Source organism: Engraulis encrasicolus, chromosome 4 (genome assembly GCF_034702125.1).
Source record: "Engraulis encrasicolus isolate BLACKSEA-1 chromosome 4, IST_EnEncr_1.0, whole genome shotgun sequence".
Lineage (NCBI taxonomy): Eukaryota > Metazoa > Chordata > Actinopteri > Clupeiformes > Engraulidae > Engraulis > Engraulis encrasicolus.
In genome coordinates, this window is record NC_085860.1 from 48413675 (window position 1) to 48432501 (window position 18827).

Here is an 18827-nt window from a genome sequence, read left to right on the forward strand (position 1 = left end):
TCATGTATCACTATACAAAACGTTGCCTTATTTCGGAATCTTATTGTAAGGCTGAATACCTATTGTTGCTCACATTGTAGACAAACACGTTTTTGCTCTCAGAGCTCTATGAATGAAAAAAAAAAGTTATGAAGAGAGATAGAACCTTTGAAACTTTTTGAAATCAAGAAGACAGATGACATAACGTGCTGGATTTTGAACAAAGATCATTTATTAAAACACAAAACAATTTGACATATTACATTGCAAAACGAGTAGCCTGTAATTTGTAGGCCTAATGGACACATTATTTCCCGTGCCCAAGTGAAACAAAGACATTGAATCCTATGGACTTTCCCCCTCTCCTATTGATGCCTTTTATTAAAATCATATTCATGTCTTTTAATAGGCTACCTTCATTAACACCTAACATTTAAGATGATGCTGATACAAACCATGCTTTCAACCATTGAAAACCTACCTTACCGAGCAACACACAGTGTGATCTCTCCACAATACAGACTAGGCCTATTATTATTTTGCTATAAAAACCTGAAATATTTCGTGTTGACGCCTTTGAAATGAATATAACTGTAGCATAAACCTTAAAGGTTAATCCAAACGGTAGCAGGGAGGTTGTTACCACAAAATTACGAATAAAGGCACTCATGCACGGGCGACATGTCGCCCCACCTGCCGAGGAAAGCATTTCAGCACCACGGCCATGTGGACAGCGGCCTTCATGAGCTGCCACATAGGACCGTCACACTGTTTGAATTAATTCCACAAGTAGCCCACTACCCCCTCGAAATGGCGGGATACATTTACTAAAGTAACTTCATACTTCTCTGAATTTGGCAAAGTTTGGTAACAGCTAAGTTTGTCCAGTTGTCATTAAATCTCCAAACATCAAATATGTGTGCCAATATTGTGGTTGCTTGCGACGCACCTCCATTTCTAGTTGACGTGCTCATACAAAACTGCCGTGCGATTACACTACAGTACACACTGTGATGGCTGCCATACGGGCGAAACACATGGGACTCTCATCAGCAATGTCACTCAGTGTCTTTGCATTAACTACTTTCAGTTTCCTTGTCATCGACCAGTCCTCTCAGCCACCGTAAACATCCACCCAATTTTCACGTTCCAAATGTATCAGCAGGCTACTGACATATAGTGCGAGATCTACAGCGTAACAAAGTTAACATTTGCTAGAAACATACTAGCCGGTAGGCTACCTCAAGGTCAACTTGTATAGCAACACGTGTACATTTTAATATGAGATATTATGCCGGAGTTACTGCTTTCTGGAAAACAAACAAACTAAAAAAAAGAGGCCCATTCATTTTGTTTGGTAAGAGGAACAGAATTTCATTTGATAAAGGTTATGAAGAGTATTAGGTAATGATGTGGGAAATATGACTTAATATATCCAGCAGTATGGACATAGCAGCATTCCATATGACGACAAGATGCATCGTCTAAAATATAGAGCTATATGTATATTAATAACTAGGCTATACACTCTTACATGTCATAACTTTCTTGTCGTTGCATACAAAATTTACAGTCCTGAGGGATATTTCTATGATAATTGTGTTAAATGGAGAGCAATGCTATGCCCACCTAAGTGTTTGTCATTTTTTTCAACAACACTTTCTAATCAACAGAAATAAAGTCTTTACACTCCAGTAGCCTTTACTCTGATAAGACCTACCAAGACAAATAATGATAATAATAATAATAATAATAATAATAATGATAATAATCTCGTCCTTTCTCATGTGTCAGTGTTCCTACAAAAATATACCTTTATTTGGTACATTTGGTGCATTTACACATATACATTCATTAACAGAAAAATTCATATAGCATATTGCTGACACACTCATCAGTGAAAATTGTGACTGTGTGCTTTCCTCTACTCACCCTATCCACACAGCATAAATGGGCAGACTGGTCACTTGTCTCCCATTTCATAATGTGACTAAAAATGACATCCTTATGTGAGCCTGTGCGCGCGCACGCACACACACACACGCACACACGCACACACACACGCACACACACACACAGATTTAATTACACATCCAAGCTTAATTTCTTTATTCCCATTACCTCTTAAATCTGTATAATAAGGCATCACATTTACAATTTTTTCCTCATATGCAAAAAATACCTAACCTCTCACTATGCCTTCCTCTCTTTCACCATCAGAGAGAGAGAGCGTGCGAGAGAAATTGTGAATATGGTATACTGTACATAGACACACTCCATTTGCATATGTTTCAACAATGTGGGATATTGTTTATATTTATATTTATATATTTTTTATAAAATATTTATTTTATATTAAGTTTATCCAGTGTCTAGGATGAGGCAACACATATGAACATGTCTTCCATTTATAAATCATACCATGGCTTTGCTGTTCAATCCAAAAATAATGATGTATCAGACTCCAATAAGACCAACTGTTCGCCTGTTCTCTCAAAGGTAATCATTTGTCTATTAAAATCTGAAATACGACAGTATGCCTCATTAAACATTTCCTTATTTTTTGTGAAACTTACATACATTTCACACAAGTAAAATATTAATTTTAAAATATTAATCTTATCCCAGAATATTTCACCTGGATGCACTGAACTGATTCTCTTATGAATCAATATAAATCTACATCATAACACACACAAAATGAGATTATAATCAAAGTTAAGTGTCAAGTCACTCAATTGCTTTCCTGTTTCTAATATGACGGAGGGACAGCGCTAGGTCGACACTTTCAAAATTGTTTTATTCAAACGTGTATGGCCATGCGAGCAGTCTTATTTCTTTATTTTTTTGCACAGTGTGCACGCAGAAGGTGTTCCAACGACTGTAACTACCCATAACATGGTGGCCCTCCTACCCCCCTTCTCTCTCACACACACACACTCTCGGTCACAGGAATGTGCGTGAGCGCGCCCGCACACACACACACACACACACACACACACACAGAGGCAATGTAAGGACTCCCACTTTCTATTCTCTCTCTCTCTCTCTCTCTCTCTCTCTCTCTCTCTCTCTCTCTCTCTCTCTCTCTCTCACACACACACACACACACACACACACAAAGCCCCCCCACACACACAGAGGCATGTAACCATTCACACACACACACACACACACACACACACACACACACACACACACACACACACACAGACACACAGACACAGACACACACACACACACACACATGTAACCATTCTCACTTTCTGTTTCTTTGTATTTCTCTCTCACACACTCTCTCTCCTCTGCACACACACATACAGCCACACCCACACACCGACATGCATCCACCGTTAGTTTCTGTCCCCGTCCCTCCCTTTGTCTTTTTGTGTGCCCCCCAACCCACAACACACATCTTTATCATTCACTCATAGGCACATACAGACATATTCACTCACACATACACTCTTACAATCTCTCTCTCTCTCTCTCTCTCTCTCTCTCTCTCTCTCTCTCTCTCTCTCTCTCTCTCTCCATTACACGTCAACCTCCTTGTTCCACGCTGTCACCCATGAGTAAAGTCTTCATTCTTATTAGATGCTGTATTATAAGCCCATGTCAATATGCCATCTCCCTTGCATAGTTGAGGTGTAAGACATGAACAGATATACACCATGTAACCGTATACTTTCTAGAAGATGAACACGTCCTTCACATGTCCAAGGAGGTTCTCTCCACCAAAATTGGGCACCTAAGTCACGCCCTCTACTTCCTGGTTCATGGGGCAGAGGGAGTCAAAAAAATATTACTGGGCTTGAAAATGAGTGATTTTTGGATTTGTGGTACATAGGTGGAGGTCCAAGGTTTGGATTGGTGTCAAAAAAACACTCATTTTCAAGCCCAGTAACTATTTTTTGACTCCCCCTGCCCCATGAACCAGGAAGTAGAGGGCGTGACTTAGGTGCCCCATTGCACAGACTGCCTTTACGTCAGGGGTCCCAAACCTTTATGGGTCCGAGGGCTACCCAAGGGCTACTTGTTTATTCAAAGTCCTCTACTGATATCTTGACATCTTTCTCAAGTCACAGTATGGTTGAATGATAGTTTGCTTATAGGTTATAAAGAAATATTCTTCATAGGTTACAAAGAAATAATCTCATATTTAGATGAAGAAAAGCATTAACTATGACTTACATTTTGTAGTGCTCACTATTATAACATCCTTGATGGGCACCTCAGAAGCTCCTGGAGGGCTACCTTGTGCCCGCGGGCAGCACGTTGGTGACACCTGCTTTACGTCATGTTCGGCCCTCACACTGTCCTACGGGAACTCAAGACACATTATTTGATTTTAAACATCACTGCACCACTACAGTTTTACTCCTGGCAATAGGCTGAGGGTACAGTTTAAATCAACGCACAAACCAAAACCACACCCAAAAATCCAGACAGATGATCTATTTCACTCCCCATCTCTCCATTTCTCTGTTTTTCTCACACACAAAAGCATGCACATGTACATTGCACGCACGCACGCACGCACGCACACACACACACACACACACACACACACACACACACACACACACACACACACACACACACACACACACACACACACACACACACACACACACACACACACACACACACACACACACACACTTTTGTTTTTGTTGGGGTTATTACATACCATTTCTCTGTCAATTTAAAATAAAGAGACAGAGAGGGAGGGAGACACACACATTGACAAATAAACAAAATGAAACTGACTGTCATGGAATTGACTATGGGAAACCTTTAGTTCAGCCACAGTCTTATCATCAGCATACACACAGATTTAAAATTCTTTTACAGTACAGTCAGCTTCATGAAGCCTTTGTCTTGCCTTTACGTTTCGTGAAACACAGAACAACAGATTCAGTCTAACAGATCTAGTCACACCTGAGTCATTAAAAGAAAGAGTTGATTTAACAAGAAATGAATAATTGTCAAGCGGACACTAGGCCAACTGAAGAAATGTATACTGAAACTTCTTCTTTTTTGATTTTTAAAAGACCATCTTTCAGATATTCCTATGTTCACACAGCAAACTCCATGGTAAAACAGGATACACTGTACTGCATGCTGATACATCTACTGCATTCTGAAACGGCAAGACTTTGCCACACCCCTACTCAAACTGCCACCCAGCGACACTCCAGTCCAGTCCAGGTGTGTCTGTCTGTATAGGTTAGGTGGCGGCCGATACCTACTACCCAAAACAACAGCTCCCCCGCCCGCACTGAGAGCACCTCTCTGCTGCGCTCTCCTGTTCTCTCTCTCTCTCTCTCTCTCTCTCTCTCTCTCTCTCTCTCTCTCTCTCTCTCCTCCTCTGTTGTTCTTCCTCTAACTAACTCATTCCAGCTTAGTTCAGCTGTCTCCTGCTCTCCCTCTCTGTCTCTCCACTTCTCTCCTTCTCTCTCCCGGTCTCTTGTATTCCTTTGCTGCTCTTCTCCTGCTCTCCTCATTTCCGTCACCCTCTGTTTCGTCTGACTCACTGCTCACCAGTTCCCACATCTCTTCTGCAACACGCACGCAACTCTGTTGGATACATTGTGATGCTTGGTGAGACAGAGGTACACAATACATAGTGCATGCCCCTGTTTGGCCACATTCTGCTGTAGACTGTTCTTACAATATACAGTATCTATTTCATTTTCTCTTCATTAATCTGTCAACAACATCCCACAAAGAAAACAAAAATCTTGATTTGTTCATTTCGAAAATATAAAAACTGTTTGTTGCCGTTTTAAATTAAGGCATGTTACTGAACCCTGCCCTCTTCTATTTTTATCAAAAGACCTTCAGATGCATCTACTGTACAGTATAACGTGACCGAGATCCACCCTGTCTAATCTACATCATTGGACTAGGGCTGTAATGATACACTCAACTCACGATTCGGTATGTTGTACGATATTTGACCTACGGTTCAGTACACCCCACGATTTTCGAAATCTATGAAAACTATGATAGTTTATAGGTAGAATAGGTTACAAGAGGCTAGTGATAATATTAAAAGGTTTAAAATAATAATGATGATAATTTGAAGCATAATCACATCACATCATGTGGTTGTTCTCAGGACTGAAAGGTAACAAAACTTTGACAGGGCGTATCATGCCACTCCCTCCTTGCATTGCGATTCGTGATACAGCATCACTCTGCGTATCACGATTTCTTGGTTCGATACAATATCGTTACAGCCCTACATTGGACATACTGTAGTTCAAACAGACACACACACACACCTATCTTGGAGTCTTACATTTGGCAGCTCTTGACAAAGACTGGCATTAACGATACATTTTGGCTTTTAATGTGAATACATTTTATTTTTGAATTGTGTGGGGTTTTTTTTTAGCTTTTATGACTTTCATTTGACAGGAGAGTGCTGATATTACAGGAATTATTAGGAGAGAGCAATGGGATTGGGTTGGGAAATGACCCAGGCCGGATTCAAACCTGGGTCCCCAAAGGTAATTTGTCTGTATATGGTGCATTAATGCAGTGCGTCACAGCTACCCCACTGTGTACATTTCTGTGTACTGCTGTACAGTTCTGTGTCAATGTGAAGGCCTGCTAAGGGAAGAACCTGTTAGAAATGATTTATCTCTATATGACTGAAGTTTTTTACAAGAAAGATAAAAAGTGCTTCAGACACTAACCATTCATCTACTACTCCACCATGTTTCAAATTTTGGTTTGTTTCACATGTCTGCGTTGTTGAAGCAACATTCACCAGGGGTGCAGATCAGGGGGAATTTCTGGGGAATTAAAAAAAAAACACCACAACTTTGTTACCTCCAGTATGCCAATACACCCCCCCCTTCAAATCAGAAAAAAAATATTTTCCAGACCACTTACAAAAAAAGAAGTTTGTGTCCCCGCCTATGCTGACACTGGATCCAGCACTCAACATTCTGCATAAAGTGACAAAGTGGAACTTCCTAGACTGGAAAGACATGACAATGTGCAGGTATAGTCTGGGGTAGCACCATAGGCAACGCTAAAGGTGCGGGTGTTACAAATGGTTGCCATTCCAGCTGGTGTGAACTGCAGATAATAGACCAGCATAGCCTGTCGTCATCTTCTAAGTCCACCCTCTTGCTACACAAATAGAGTGTTGTAATTGGAGAACATATCCATGGCCCAGCCATGCCTATCCCCTGTAATGTAATTCTAGGGTCTGTCTACTTTAAACTTCCACCAGTGCCTTTAGATCTGGCCATCACGCCAGACTCAGCCACAGATGGAGATCCTAGGTTAGAAAAACTCAGCGCTCAATGTGAATGACATTCAAAGGGCATTTGTGGCAATGTGGGGTAGCCACAAAAGCAGAGCCATAGGTCTTATGTGGACTGAAAAGAGAGAGAGAAATCCGGTTGCGGAGCAGCAAATACTGTGCCCTATGTAGTACATAGTAGCCATACTAGGCTCTATTGGACCCCACCACATACTGGGTATCTGACTCCATGGGGGCCCCCAGAAACGTGGGGCTCTGGTAACACAATCCCAATTTACCCCCTATTATATGAAGAGTTCAGATGCAAAACCCCCTAACTCCATTTCTGAAGACCTGCACTTCTATATTTTTTGAGAATCCCGTTGTTGGTTTGGTTTACATTCATGTACTTGACAATACATATAAATAGTTATATTACATAAATGACATTTTAAAAATGCAATTTTGATTTGCTTTGTATTAAATAAAAATGAATTAAGATTTTTTTCTGAAAAGGCACTTAGGGGGTTTTGCATCTGAACTCTTCATAATGCCCCTGGAAAAACCCTTACTAACTAACAGACACTTGACACTTGAGGGGCTGCTAGTTTGAGGGGATTCGGAACAGGCTGTGTTGTCTGCAGATTTACAGGGGCCAACAGATGTGGTTTAAGCCAAAAAATAAATAAATTCACAGAACATACCATTTCTGGCAGCTCCACAGCAGCACAACAACCCATCAGGATTTTGCTGGACTAAGCCTGATTGGCTCACACTATGTTAAAAGGAGCCTTAGCCTGGAAAACACTTCATGCTTGCACTTTTTGAAATGCAGTAGATCAGTGATTCTCAAAGTGTGGTCCGGGGACCACTAGTGGTCCGCGACAGAGCTCAGGTGGTCCGCGAGGGGATTTTTATTTTTCCAAGACAAGCTAGCAGTATGCTATATTTGTTGCACTATTACAAAGCTAAACATGGCTGAAGTCTCATTTTCACCACAATAAGACAGGCTTGTAAATGTAAATAAAAGAATGTTATCTGCACCAAAATTAGACGTGTCAAATTAGCAACCATCAACTGCCAATTCAGTTGACAGGTGGTCCCCGATAATTTTTGGGGGGGACAAAGTGGTCCTCGGTCTGAAAAAGTTTGAGAAACACTGCAGTAGATCATACCGAATGCTGCACGTAAAAGTGGTATTCGGCTGTACTGCGTCTCCACTGTTGGCATTACTGATATGAAACTAATAACACTAATGAAATACAGAGAGAATTAAGCACATTAGACAATGCACCATGGCCAACTCACGCCATGGCATAGGCACATAGAAGTAAGGCAATAGCTTTCTGTAATAATCATTTCATTGTGTTTCCCACGCATGGACCATTCTGTGGCGCAACACCACAGAATTAAAACCAAGTACCACACCTTGCCTCTGTTTCTGTTTTTTTTTTAATTCTCCCAGAGAGAACGAGAGAGAGAGAGAGAAACAGAGAGGAAGAGAGAGCTCAAGACCTGTGCAGCATACATGTCAATGGGGATACTGTACACGCATAACACTTCCATTAAGAGGACGTTTTCGGGGTAGTAGGAGTGCAGGTTAGTGTAGCACCACACAATGCTATTTGGTCAGGGGTGAACACTTTTAATCAACAGTGACTTTACTAATGGGTACCCACACACACGACAACAAGAAGATGTTACAGCGCATTATTAAAACAGCAGAGAGAATCATTGGTTGCAAACTACCCGCACTTGAGGAGATCCACCATACACGCTGCACAAACAGAGCACTAAACATCTTTAAAGACCACACACACCCGGGTCACAGGCTCTTCACCATGCTACCATCTGGCAGGCGCTTTAGGACTCTGTGTGCCCGCACTACGAGAATGAAGGACAGTTTCTATCCTACAGCCATTAGACTTCTGAACTCAATACGTCACCTGCCCCCCCTCAATACTTCAGGACTCTCTATACTGTGAGATGCATATGGACTTTTATATATTATTTATTATACTGCTAATATATCTTTTATTTTGTGGGCATTTGTGGGATGCTTCCAAACAGAATCTCACTGTATTTATATAGTGACAATAAAAGCACTCTACTCTACTCTACTCTACTCTACTCTACTCTACTCTACTCTACTCTACTCTACTCTACTCTACTCTACTCCGCTCTACTCTACTCTACTCTACTCTACTCTACTCTACAGTAGTGATTTTACTTCAGTTTTGCCACAATAAGAGCTTTATATGAATCCTAAGCTCTAATAAAACAATGACTGAAATATATAGCCAAGATTCCTGAAGCAATGAGAGGAACAGGCCAGGTACATGTGAAAACGCATCACCTTATTCCTGTAGTTTCTACTGTCAGACATGGTGCAAACATCATCATCAGAGGTGGACGAAGTACGTTCTTACGTTTAAGTACAAAGTACAACATGGAGACATGGAGAAGATCCACCTTTTTATGTATGAAAAGAGCCATTTTCCCAGTCATAATGAATACTCAGAATTTGATGTTGGTGGTAAGTATTCATGAAAAAGCAGTGGCGGCTGGTCAAAAAAAATATTGGTGGGGCACCAAGAGTGATACTGTAAGCATATGTCACAGAAAATTTGGGATTTCTTAGGTGCAATTTCCTGCATTCTAGCGCATTTTTGGATTAACCTGTTTGACATAAGAAATGCAAAACCTGCTCGATTCAGCCTGCATTTTCAGTTGCATGATGTACATAAATAGCAAATAAATGCTCAGAAAATTATATTTGCAAAGTGAAAATTTAATTTCTTCAAAATCAACAGTTCAGTTAGTCTCAATATTCATTTGCCAGGAACAGAGCAAAAATACAAATATATCATACAATACACACACACACACACACACACACACACACACACACACACACAGGTATCTAAATCAGAGAGACTTATACAGTCTAGAATATATACTTAAATAATCTCTGTCTAAATGACATATGAACAAAATATATACATAGTGTTTGTACCGTATTCACACCAGCACACATCAACATGTGCAAATATGCACACACACACACAACCTGAATCCATACGTGCAGATCATCTATCTGTATTCACACTAGCACACATCCACAACCTCAAATGCGCGCGCACACACACACACACACACACACACACACACACACAAAACTGAATGTACATGGATCTTACATTATGAACAAATACAGTATCTGCATTCACAGCTGCACACATCTAGACACAAAAAATGGTGCAAGTCCCTATTTGTATAAGAATTTTGCTCTTCTGTCCTTCTGAGAAGCGAATTTTTCAATCACCCTGGAATTGAAATCATGAATGCCACGTGCCATCTTCTTTTCAATGGAGAGCATTGCTAGAGCATTAAGCCTGTCTTGTGCCATGGTATTCCTGAGGAAGGTTTTTATCCTGTTTAATGTAGAGAAGCACCTCTCTGATTCCGCTGTTGTCATGGGTGTGGTGATGAGGATGTTTAAAAGACTTACAGTTTCGGCGAAAGTGTCCTGAAGGTTATTTGCCATCAAAACCTGGTAAAGAGCCAGCGCACCACTGCAATTCTGGAACTCCTCATTGTCATAGATCAGGGACAGTTCTGTTTTAAGTCTGGCCTTGTCCAGTGAGGGATAGGCTTCCACTGTAGTTTCCAGGGCTCTATCTGGGAACTTTCTCCTGTGCTGTTGGAAGAGGTCTCCTTGCAGCAGAGTGGCGCTGACAAGGTGCTTGGTGAAGGCAAATCTCTCTGTGGCATGGGTCATAATGGTGTCACACACCTATGAAATGTGAAATTTAAAAATTAAGAATTAGGTTTTCACAGGAAATGATGGGTAGAGACTAGAGAGAGGCAATAGATACATTTTATCACTCTGTAAGAAGCAATATACAACGTTTTTTAACAATACAAGCAGGCATTCATATAGAGAAGTGTAGACAATAGGAAATGAATGTAACCAAGGTGTTCCCTGCCAGTGCATCAGATTCAGGACATTCATGGAAGAGTAAGTTTAATAAGACTAACTGTGAGTGTTTAGGGGATATTCAGCAATCACATTTTGAATAGTCATTAGTTTTTTCATTATATGAGATGGTATGATATAAAGTTATAATATATTTGTAGTTAACATTTCATGAGAATCATAATGGCCTGTGAACCCTTCTACTCTTGCATATCTATAATGTATAGAGTCTGCATCAACACCAGCAGACCTTGGTTATTTTATTGCAGAAATGCATGTGTTACATTGAAATACAACACATACAAACATAACATACATGATTGGACTATAATTCTGTGTAAATAACATTACACAACATTAAATGTTTTTTTTGCGACAGAATTTCAGATAGTTGCCGTTTTTGAGTTAATTAAATGTTTATTGACACTCGGATGTAAACAAGTGCTTACCTCCTCTGCCAAACGTTGCTGTCTGTCCTCTTCCAACGTTCTCCGTCTCTTTGGGGCTGGTTCCTGAACAGGTCCCCTGTACTCCTCATCCCCAACCAAGAAAGGGACAGCATCCCTGATCCAACACATACAATTCATGAGTTCAGAAGGCTGTCAGTATATTAACCAACAATGGTCGGATAATTAACATCACGGCTACTTTTAATATTGATGCATTTACCTGATATTCTGCATGCGGCGAATGAATGCCTGCATGGCCCCTCCGATGTAGATGGAGTCACAGTTTCTCCTCTGTAGCTGGCTGTACAAGATATCGACATGTGGCATAATCTTGTGGAAGAGGTTGAGGAAGAAACAGAATGAGTCGTCTTCCAGCATACGGACAAACCCACCGGCTTCTCTGTTTGTCTGTCCATCAAAAGCGTCGCTGTTGCGGATGGTCTGAAAACACCTCACCAGGTCATCCTTGTGCTCGTACACAGTGTTCACTGCACGACTGTTAAAGTTCCAGCGTGTTGACGAGGCACTCGGAAGTCTGTGGGCCACCATTTCATCAAGCACAGCTGTTCTCTTGGTCGACTTGGTAAAAAAAGAAGCGAATCCCCCCATATCTGAAAAGAAGTGACTTATCTGGGGAATGTGAGAAGTTGCTTTCTGCATGACAAGGTTGAGTTGATGGGCGTAACAGTGGGTGTAATGCGCGGTAGGGTAGATGTCTTGCACCTTGCGCTGCACTCCGCCAGTGGCTCCCCTCATCACAGCGGCCCCATCATAGGCCTGGGCAATCAACTTTCCACCCTGGCCCTCGGGAAGAATAGTGCGCAGCCTCTCCAGCAAAGCATCCGATATCACATCCGCACATGCCCTTTCCAGCTTCATGAACTCGAAAAAACGTTCTTGTACGTTATGCTCGTTGTCGATGTAGCGTAGTACTAGAACAAGCTGACAATGAGTGGATACGTCAGTGGTCTCGTCTGCCTGGATAGCTACGTACCGCGCAGTTGTAACCTCTTCGATTATTCTTTCTTTAAGGACTGCCAGCATACAGTCCAACAGCTCGTTTTGTACAGTTTTGGATGTACCTTTGAACACGGTGGCGTTGTCCAGGTGCTGCCTCAGGTCCTGATCGATTGAAGCCAATAGGTCCACCAGGCCCCTGAAAATTCCTGGGTTGTCAGAACTCTCTCTCTCGTCGTGTCCCCTCATTGCCAGCTCAAACGCACCACAGAATTTCACACAATCAATGATCTTTGACAAAACATGTCTATTTTTGTCTACCTCCTCATTGTGCCGCCGAATGGCTATGCGGTGACCGTCGTCTAATTGAGTCGCTATGCTGACCCTCCCTAGCATGGCAAGCTTTACACAATTCTCCATGTGCACTCTTGACCGTTCGTGTTTTTTCATCCGTTCAGATAAGTGCTTTAAATCCGTCTGTCCAGACTCAGTCCATGTCGTATCGGACTTGTCATTTTTGAAGAGGATGCAGGGAAAACAAAACAGTGCACTGGTTGCCCCACAGCCTGTTAGCCAGGACTTTCGCTCAAACCAACTTCGGTTAAAAGTCCGAATGTACTTCCTCGTCCCCTCTTTGGTTGGCTGTGCTATATTAATCTCTGGTTTGTCGGGCCCCAGCTCCTTCACCTGTATCCTTTCAGCCATCGTCCTTCTTGCGAAAGGATAGTTCCTCAAAGAAATGACTGAATTTGGTGGATTCACCTCAGCTACGGTCAATATCGCCGCCATCATTCCTCTCAGATTGTGTAAAACGTCAACAAAGAAGTTTAGCTGATCACTATGGTGACAGCACAAACATTTCTGTAGTTCGCAATTTCTAGCGCCCCCAATCATTTTTTTCGGCGACGCTGATAGGCTGAAATGAATCGATTTTTTTAATATTTTGTCTTGGCAACCATTTCCCGATTGGCCGTTTGCCTCACTTCAGGGTCGCTCAAGACAGCGCCCAAGAAGAGAAAATTGTGATTCCCACAGTCGAAATTCAAAGGCAGACATGACAGATTCATTTTGGATTATTGTAGAAACACACATGAATACACTTGGCATGGACCACACATATGTGGGGAAATGATACACATATTATTTCGAATTATACATTTATTGTTTTCTCCTCCTCTTCCTCTCAGCGTCAGGAGGGCGGCGCCCGAGCGCCCTCTATGGGCAAGCCGCCACTGTGAAAAAGGTAACAGTTGTGAATCAGCAGCGCGAATTCTGGAAATAATCTACAAAAAACATTACAGAGCATCTTTAAGTATAAGTGTATGTCACTGTAAAAACTTGTCAAAATGTACCCGAGTAAAAAAAAAAAAGTGTAGGCCTACATAAGTAACATTCTTTAGTAAATTGTACTTTAAGATCTACTTCCACTGAAAACCTGTTTTACTCGATCCTTTTGAAATATGGAGGGTCCCCCGTAGTAACATACACATGCTGTGCCTCACCTCCACTGGCTCTGTTTCCCATTCACAGAAACAATACAGAGCAAGGTGCAAATCAGGAAGAGCCTGTACATTTTGCGTCACATTGAAAAGGCGTCAGCCATTTGGGTTTATGCCCGTCCATAGATGTACGGCTATTTTTCTAAAAACACGTTGAGAATGTTTATTTCCCACAATTTTTCAAAACTTTTGGTGGCATGAAACCTTGATCAGCCTAGCTATCAGCTGGTTGCTACTCTCGCATACACACAGAGCAGGGAGTAGGAGCCAATCAGAGACGCCTCATTTTCGCGTCACACATATGCATGAGAAGGACCGGAAAACCCTTTCGTTTGACCACAAGCCACTTTACTAGCTTACAAAGACGGCTTGAAACAAAGCAACCAGAATGTATTTTTTTAAGCAAAACTGACCTATAATGCATTCAGTAATAATGGTGAACACAGCAATATTAATGAAATGATGAGGAAAGTAGCTCTTTAATGAACTACAGTACGTACGTCATAATTAGTTACTGTCCAACCAATGAAAGCATGCACTGCACTCCCACTGTGTCCAATACTGGTCATCATGATGATGTGATGATGTTTGTGACAGAAGACTACATTACATTTTACACTACATTACACTTAACAGATGCTTTTATCCAAAGTTACTGGCAGTTCAATAGGTACAGGGTATTGGTTACAGTAGGCACCTTGCTCAAGGGAACTTCAGCCATGGAGGAGGGTGCTGGATAGCACCTATTCCTCTAGTCTTCATACTGCTGTAGGATTCAAACTTGTAGCAAAACACTGTAACCACCAGGCCACAGCTGGCCACAGCATACAGCAAAATAGTTTGGAATCTGGACAACAGACACAGCTGTTCCAGATCAATCAAGATCTTGGGCTAGAGGTCAAAGTTGACATTTCAGCAAAACCACAAGAAGCTGAGCAACATGAAAAAAACAAACAAAAATCAGAAACTAGCAAAAGAAATTTAAATTAAACTCCTAAACCCAATACTGTAGCTCCAGTCAAAGGAACCTAATTTGAATTGTGCATCTCCAGATCAATCATACCAAGGCAAGAGTTTTCTGACTTGTATCCATAAGACAGAAAGCACTGCCAAAACAGAAAACCTTCGTGCTTGGGGTATCATTTCAAAGACAGTGTAACTAGTGAGGTTATTATTGTTACTAAATGTACTGTTATCAGGTGTTGACTGAAGGGGTAGGGCCCTGGTTAACAGGGCCTTGTGACAAAACACTCCTGTAATCCTGTTTTACTTTGTCATGTTTCAACTTAGTGCACAGGTCAATGGGAAAAATCTGTATGGTATAAAGTATAACAATTATGTATAAATAAAGTATTAATCAAACCTCTCCAGTGTTTGACAACTTTCTCAATGTACAATATGTGTGCAAAACATGCCTTGCTTTTTGTTTCACTCCTGTCATGTTCTGCATCTGAATCAGACTGGAACTTTTTTCGTGAATGAGCCAAATGAGAATTGCTTACATTGAAGCATTCACACCATTTTGTCTGTCTTATTTTGCTATGTGTCTGCCATCTCGCTACTTTTGTCTAAGCACAATCAAGTGCACAGTTTAACAAATGTTCTGAATAAGTGTCTCAACTTGATGGATTGTGATGAACATCATCGAGATGCCGCAGTATAATAAAATAATCTGAAGAGAGGACAAAATAAACTTGGATAGTGAAATGGACATTGTGGGTTGATGTATGTGCCCGGAGAGCAAGCACACTCTCTCCTTTTCTTACAGACGTGTGCACACGCACACACACACGCACTCGCACACATACATACGGACACATACACACACACACACAGACAGAGGCAGCAAATAAACATTTCAATCATGCGCTGGCCAACATAATTACTGATTATCATTAAGTCCACTTCATCCACGCTAAGAAGAGAACAGCACAAGCCACAAAGAATGGGAAAAAGCAAAAAAAAAATGAGTTGATTCATATATTAACTAATATCACTAATATTGTTCATATGAACGGCTGATTAATATTAGGAAAAAGCTTATTATGAAATTTGCAGAAGGAGCAGAAGGAGCTGAGATGAGGTTGGGTGTTGTGGGTAGGGGTACTGTTTTGGTAATAACCTTCTAGAGTACGTACGTGCACCTGGCAAATTCAGGAGACATCCAGTCTCCTTTTGTTGGTCCGCCATTAGAAATGTTTACCGCTTCAATTTACCTGAGGCTATAAATAGACATGGGCCTTTTAGTCAGAGTTTTTTGGTACACAGGTCCGTCCACCACGTCCCCCCCACAAGTCAAGCCTCTGTTGTCTGCAGCTGCCAACAGATGTAAGAATGTCTGTCTGGCTGTTTATCTTTTTCTCTGTCTATGTTTTAGTCTCTATCCGTCTAGTCTGCTATCCGCCTCTCTGCGCCTCTGTCTCCGTCTACACTACTTCCTCTCTATCTGATTTTTCAGTCTTAAAATTATTGTACTTATCCTTCCTTTTTTCCCCACTCAGTAACCAATTTCACGTTTTCACCAGGGTTGGGGATCAGAGCAAAGGTGTCAGACACATTAATTTGGCAACTAGAACATTGTCCTAATTCTGTTGTTCAAATGGCTATTTTATTTTTTCTGTAATCATTCACATCCAGAATCTGGAAAGCTGATAGTGTTGATTGTGCCTTCAATGTTGAGTTAGGTCACAATATATAACTTCTACGAATGTGTTTTTGCCAAAGCCTTTTGTTCATAACTGCCTACTATATCAGAGAAGATAAATGATAGCACATTTTAACACAGAATGCTGAATCTGTTGTGCATGTCAGGTTGCTTATCTCTGTTTGGGATGCATAACATAATAAAATGCATCAAAAGACTATCCATTTTTTCAGGTTGAAATCATTGAAACATTTCAAAGGCACTGCAATCTCCCACATTAATAGAGATTTGCCTATGAATTAAAGGGTGGAAGCCAGCACTAAATAGATACTGTATATTCAGAACAATTACCAACAGGAAAAGGCCTAATCTGTGACACTAGGACCACAGATCTATTTTAGTAATCTTCAAACTAAGGCCCTTTACTGTTCATACACTACCTATACAAAACATACCACTGATGATATTTTTTTTTAACATTTGCATAACCAACGGTATGTGGTAACACTGCCGTTATTGCAACAAATCGCATGCACACTATTTTTAGATTCATTGACGGACTATGATTCTTATACAACATCATTTAAAAGAAGGGAACCACTGACACTAAAGTGGCAGCCTGTAGTTATGATTACTGCCTTTAATTCATACCTGGGAAAATGATGAGTTTAGGGTCTCCTACCATAACAACCTTGGAAACTAACAGACAACGACATCTCCGAAACTAAACCAAATGAAGTTATCAACACAGTGAATTTGTTAAAAGTTTCAGAGGAAATGTTTCTGATTAAAAAAAAGAACAACACATTTTGGCTCTATTGTGTCAAATAAACTACATTTCACATAATTCATTCTCATTCACAATAAATGCCATTTAATATAATACAGTAACATCAATTAGCATCTACTCCTAATCATAAAATCTGTAAATGGCAGGGAGTTTGTGTCAGTGAATAAAAATGTTTCTGTGCATGTGTGCATGCTATGTTACGGTACACATGGTTTACTGTGTGGGTGTGTGTGCATTTGTGTGTGTGTGTGTGTGTGTGTGTGTGTGTGTGTGTGTGTGTGTGTGTGTGTGTGTGTGTGTGTGTGTGCGTGTAACCATGTGTGTACGCATAACCGTGTGTGTGTGTGTGTGTGTGTGTGTTTACATGCTCTCCACCATCTACGTAAGTATTCCCCTAAAACCAGCAACACAACAAGATGTCCCCCCTGCTCATATGAGCCATCGTCCACTCTGGTTCAATGTGTGTCTACATACGTACAGTACAGTACGTATGTCCCACCACAACCACTGACGTCTGAATGATAAACTTAAAATGTGTGTGTGTGTGTGTGTGTGTGTGTGTGTGTGTGTAACGTGTTCCATGGAAACATGCCCCTTGTGTGTCTACAGACGTACGCATGTCCCACCACGTCTACTGACGTCTGATCACAAGCCACTCACGCGCCAAGGGCCCCGAATGCCCCTGACACGAATTCCAACAAGAACAACAACACTACCGCTGAGACTGACATACTGTAGACCCTACACGAGCTGCCCGGGCTACCCCAACGTGTGGAGACGTGGCTATGGGTTGCCGTACCTGTTAGTCTGTTCTGACGTCACTGGGAGCCTCACCTGGGCTTGGGAGGAGCGACAGCACTGAGTCACCCATAACACCTCCAGTGAGTCACCAGCACTTGGTGACGGGAGAAGATATCAGGCAGGATGGAGGTCGTACAGACACGCCCTCAGCACACAGAACCAAAGCACCTACAACATACACATACACATGGACATACATAGACATGGATCTACGTATGCCCGCACGCACACGCACACACACACACACACAGGATTAGATTCAAAGACAGATACATAAAACACATAAATATAATTAATGTGTCTCACACACACCTGTAATTATGAAAAGTAAAACATTGACTGGATAATTCAGTTACTTCAGTCCCTTAATACGTAGAAAATGCTGTGTGACTTGTGTGTTTCTTACTACACAAGATCACAATTTCCATTTATCTTCAGATGAAATCTATAACACCTTATTAT

At 41.3% G+C, this 18827-nt stretch overlaps 1 protein-coding gene across 1 annotated transcript; it reads right to left on the minus strand.

Annotated features, from left to right (window-relative positions):
* Positions 1-10426: 10426 nt before the first annotated feature.
* On the minus strand, positions 10427-13715 carry LOC134446943 (zinc finger MYM-type protein 1-like). The gene is made up of 3 exons (XM_063196237.1): positions 11895-13715; positions 11675-11789; positions 10427-11042 (listed from the first exon to the last, which is right to left on the minus strand). The coding sequence occupies exons 1-3, from the start codon at positions 13523-13525 to the stop codon at positions 10515-10517; spliced, it is 2274 nt and encodes a 757-aa protein (XP_063052307.1). The 5' UTR covers positions 13526-13715; the 3' UTR covers positions 10427-10514.
* Between the last annotated feature and the right edge of the window lie 5112 nt (positions 13716-18827).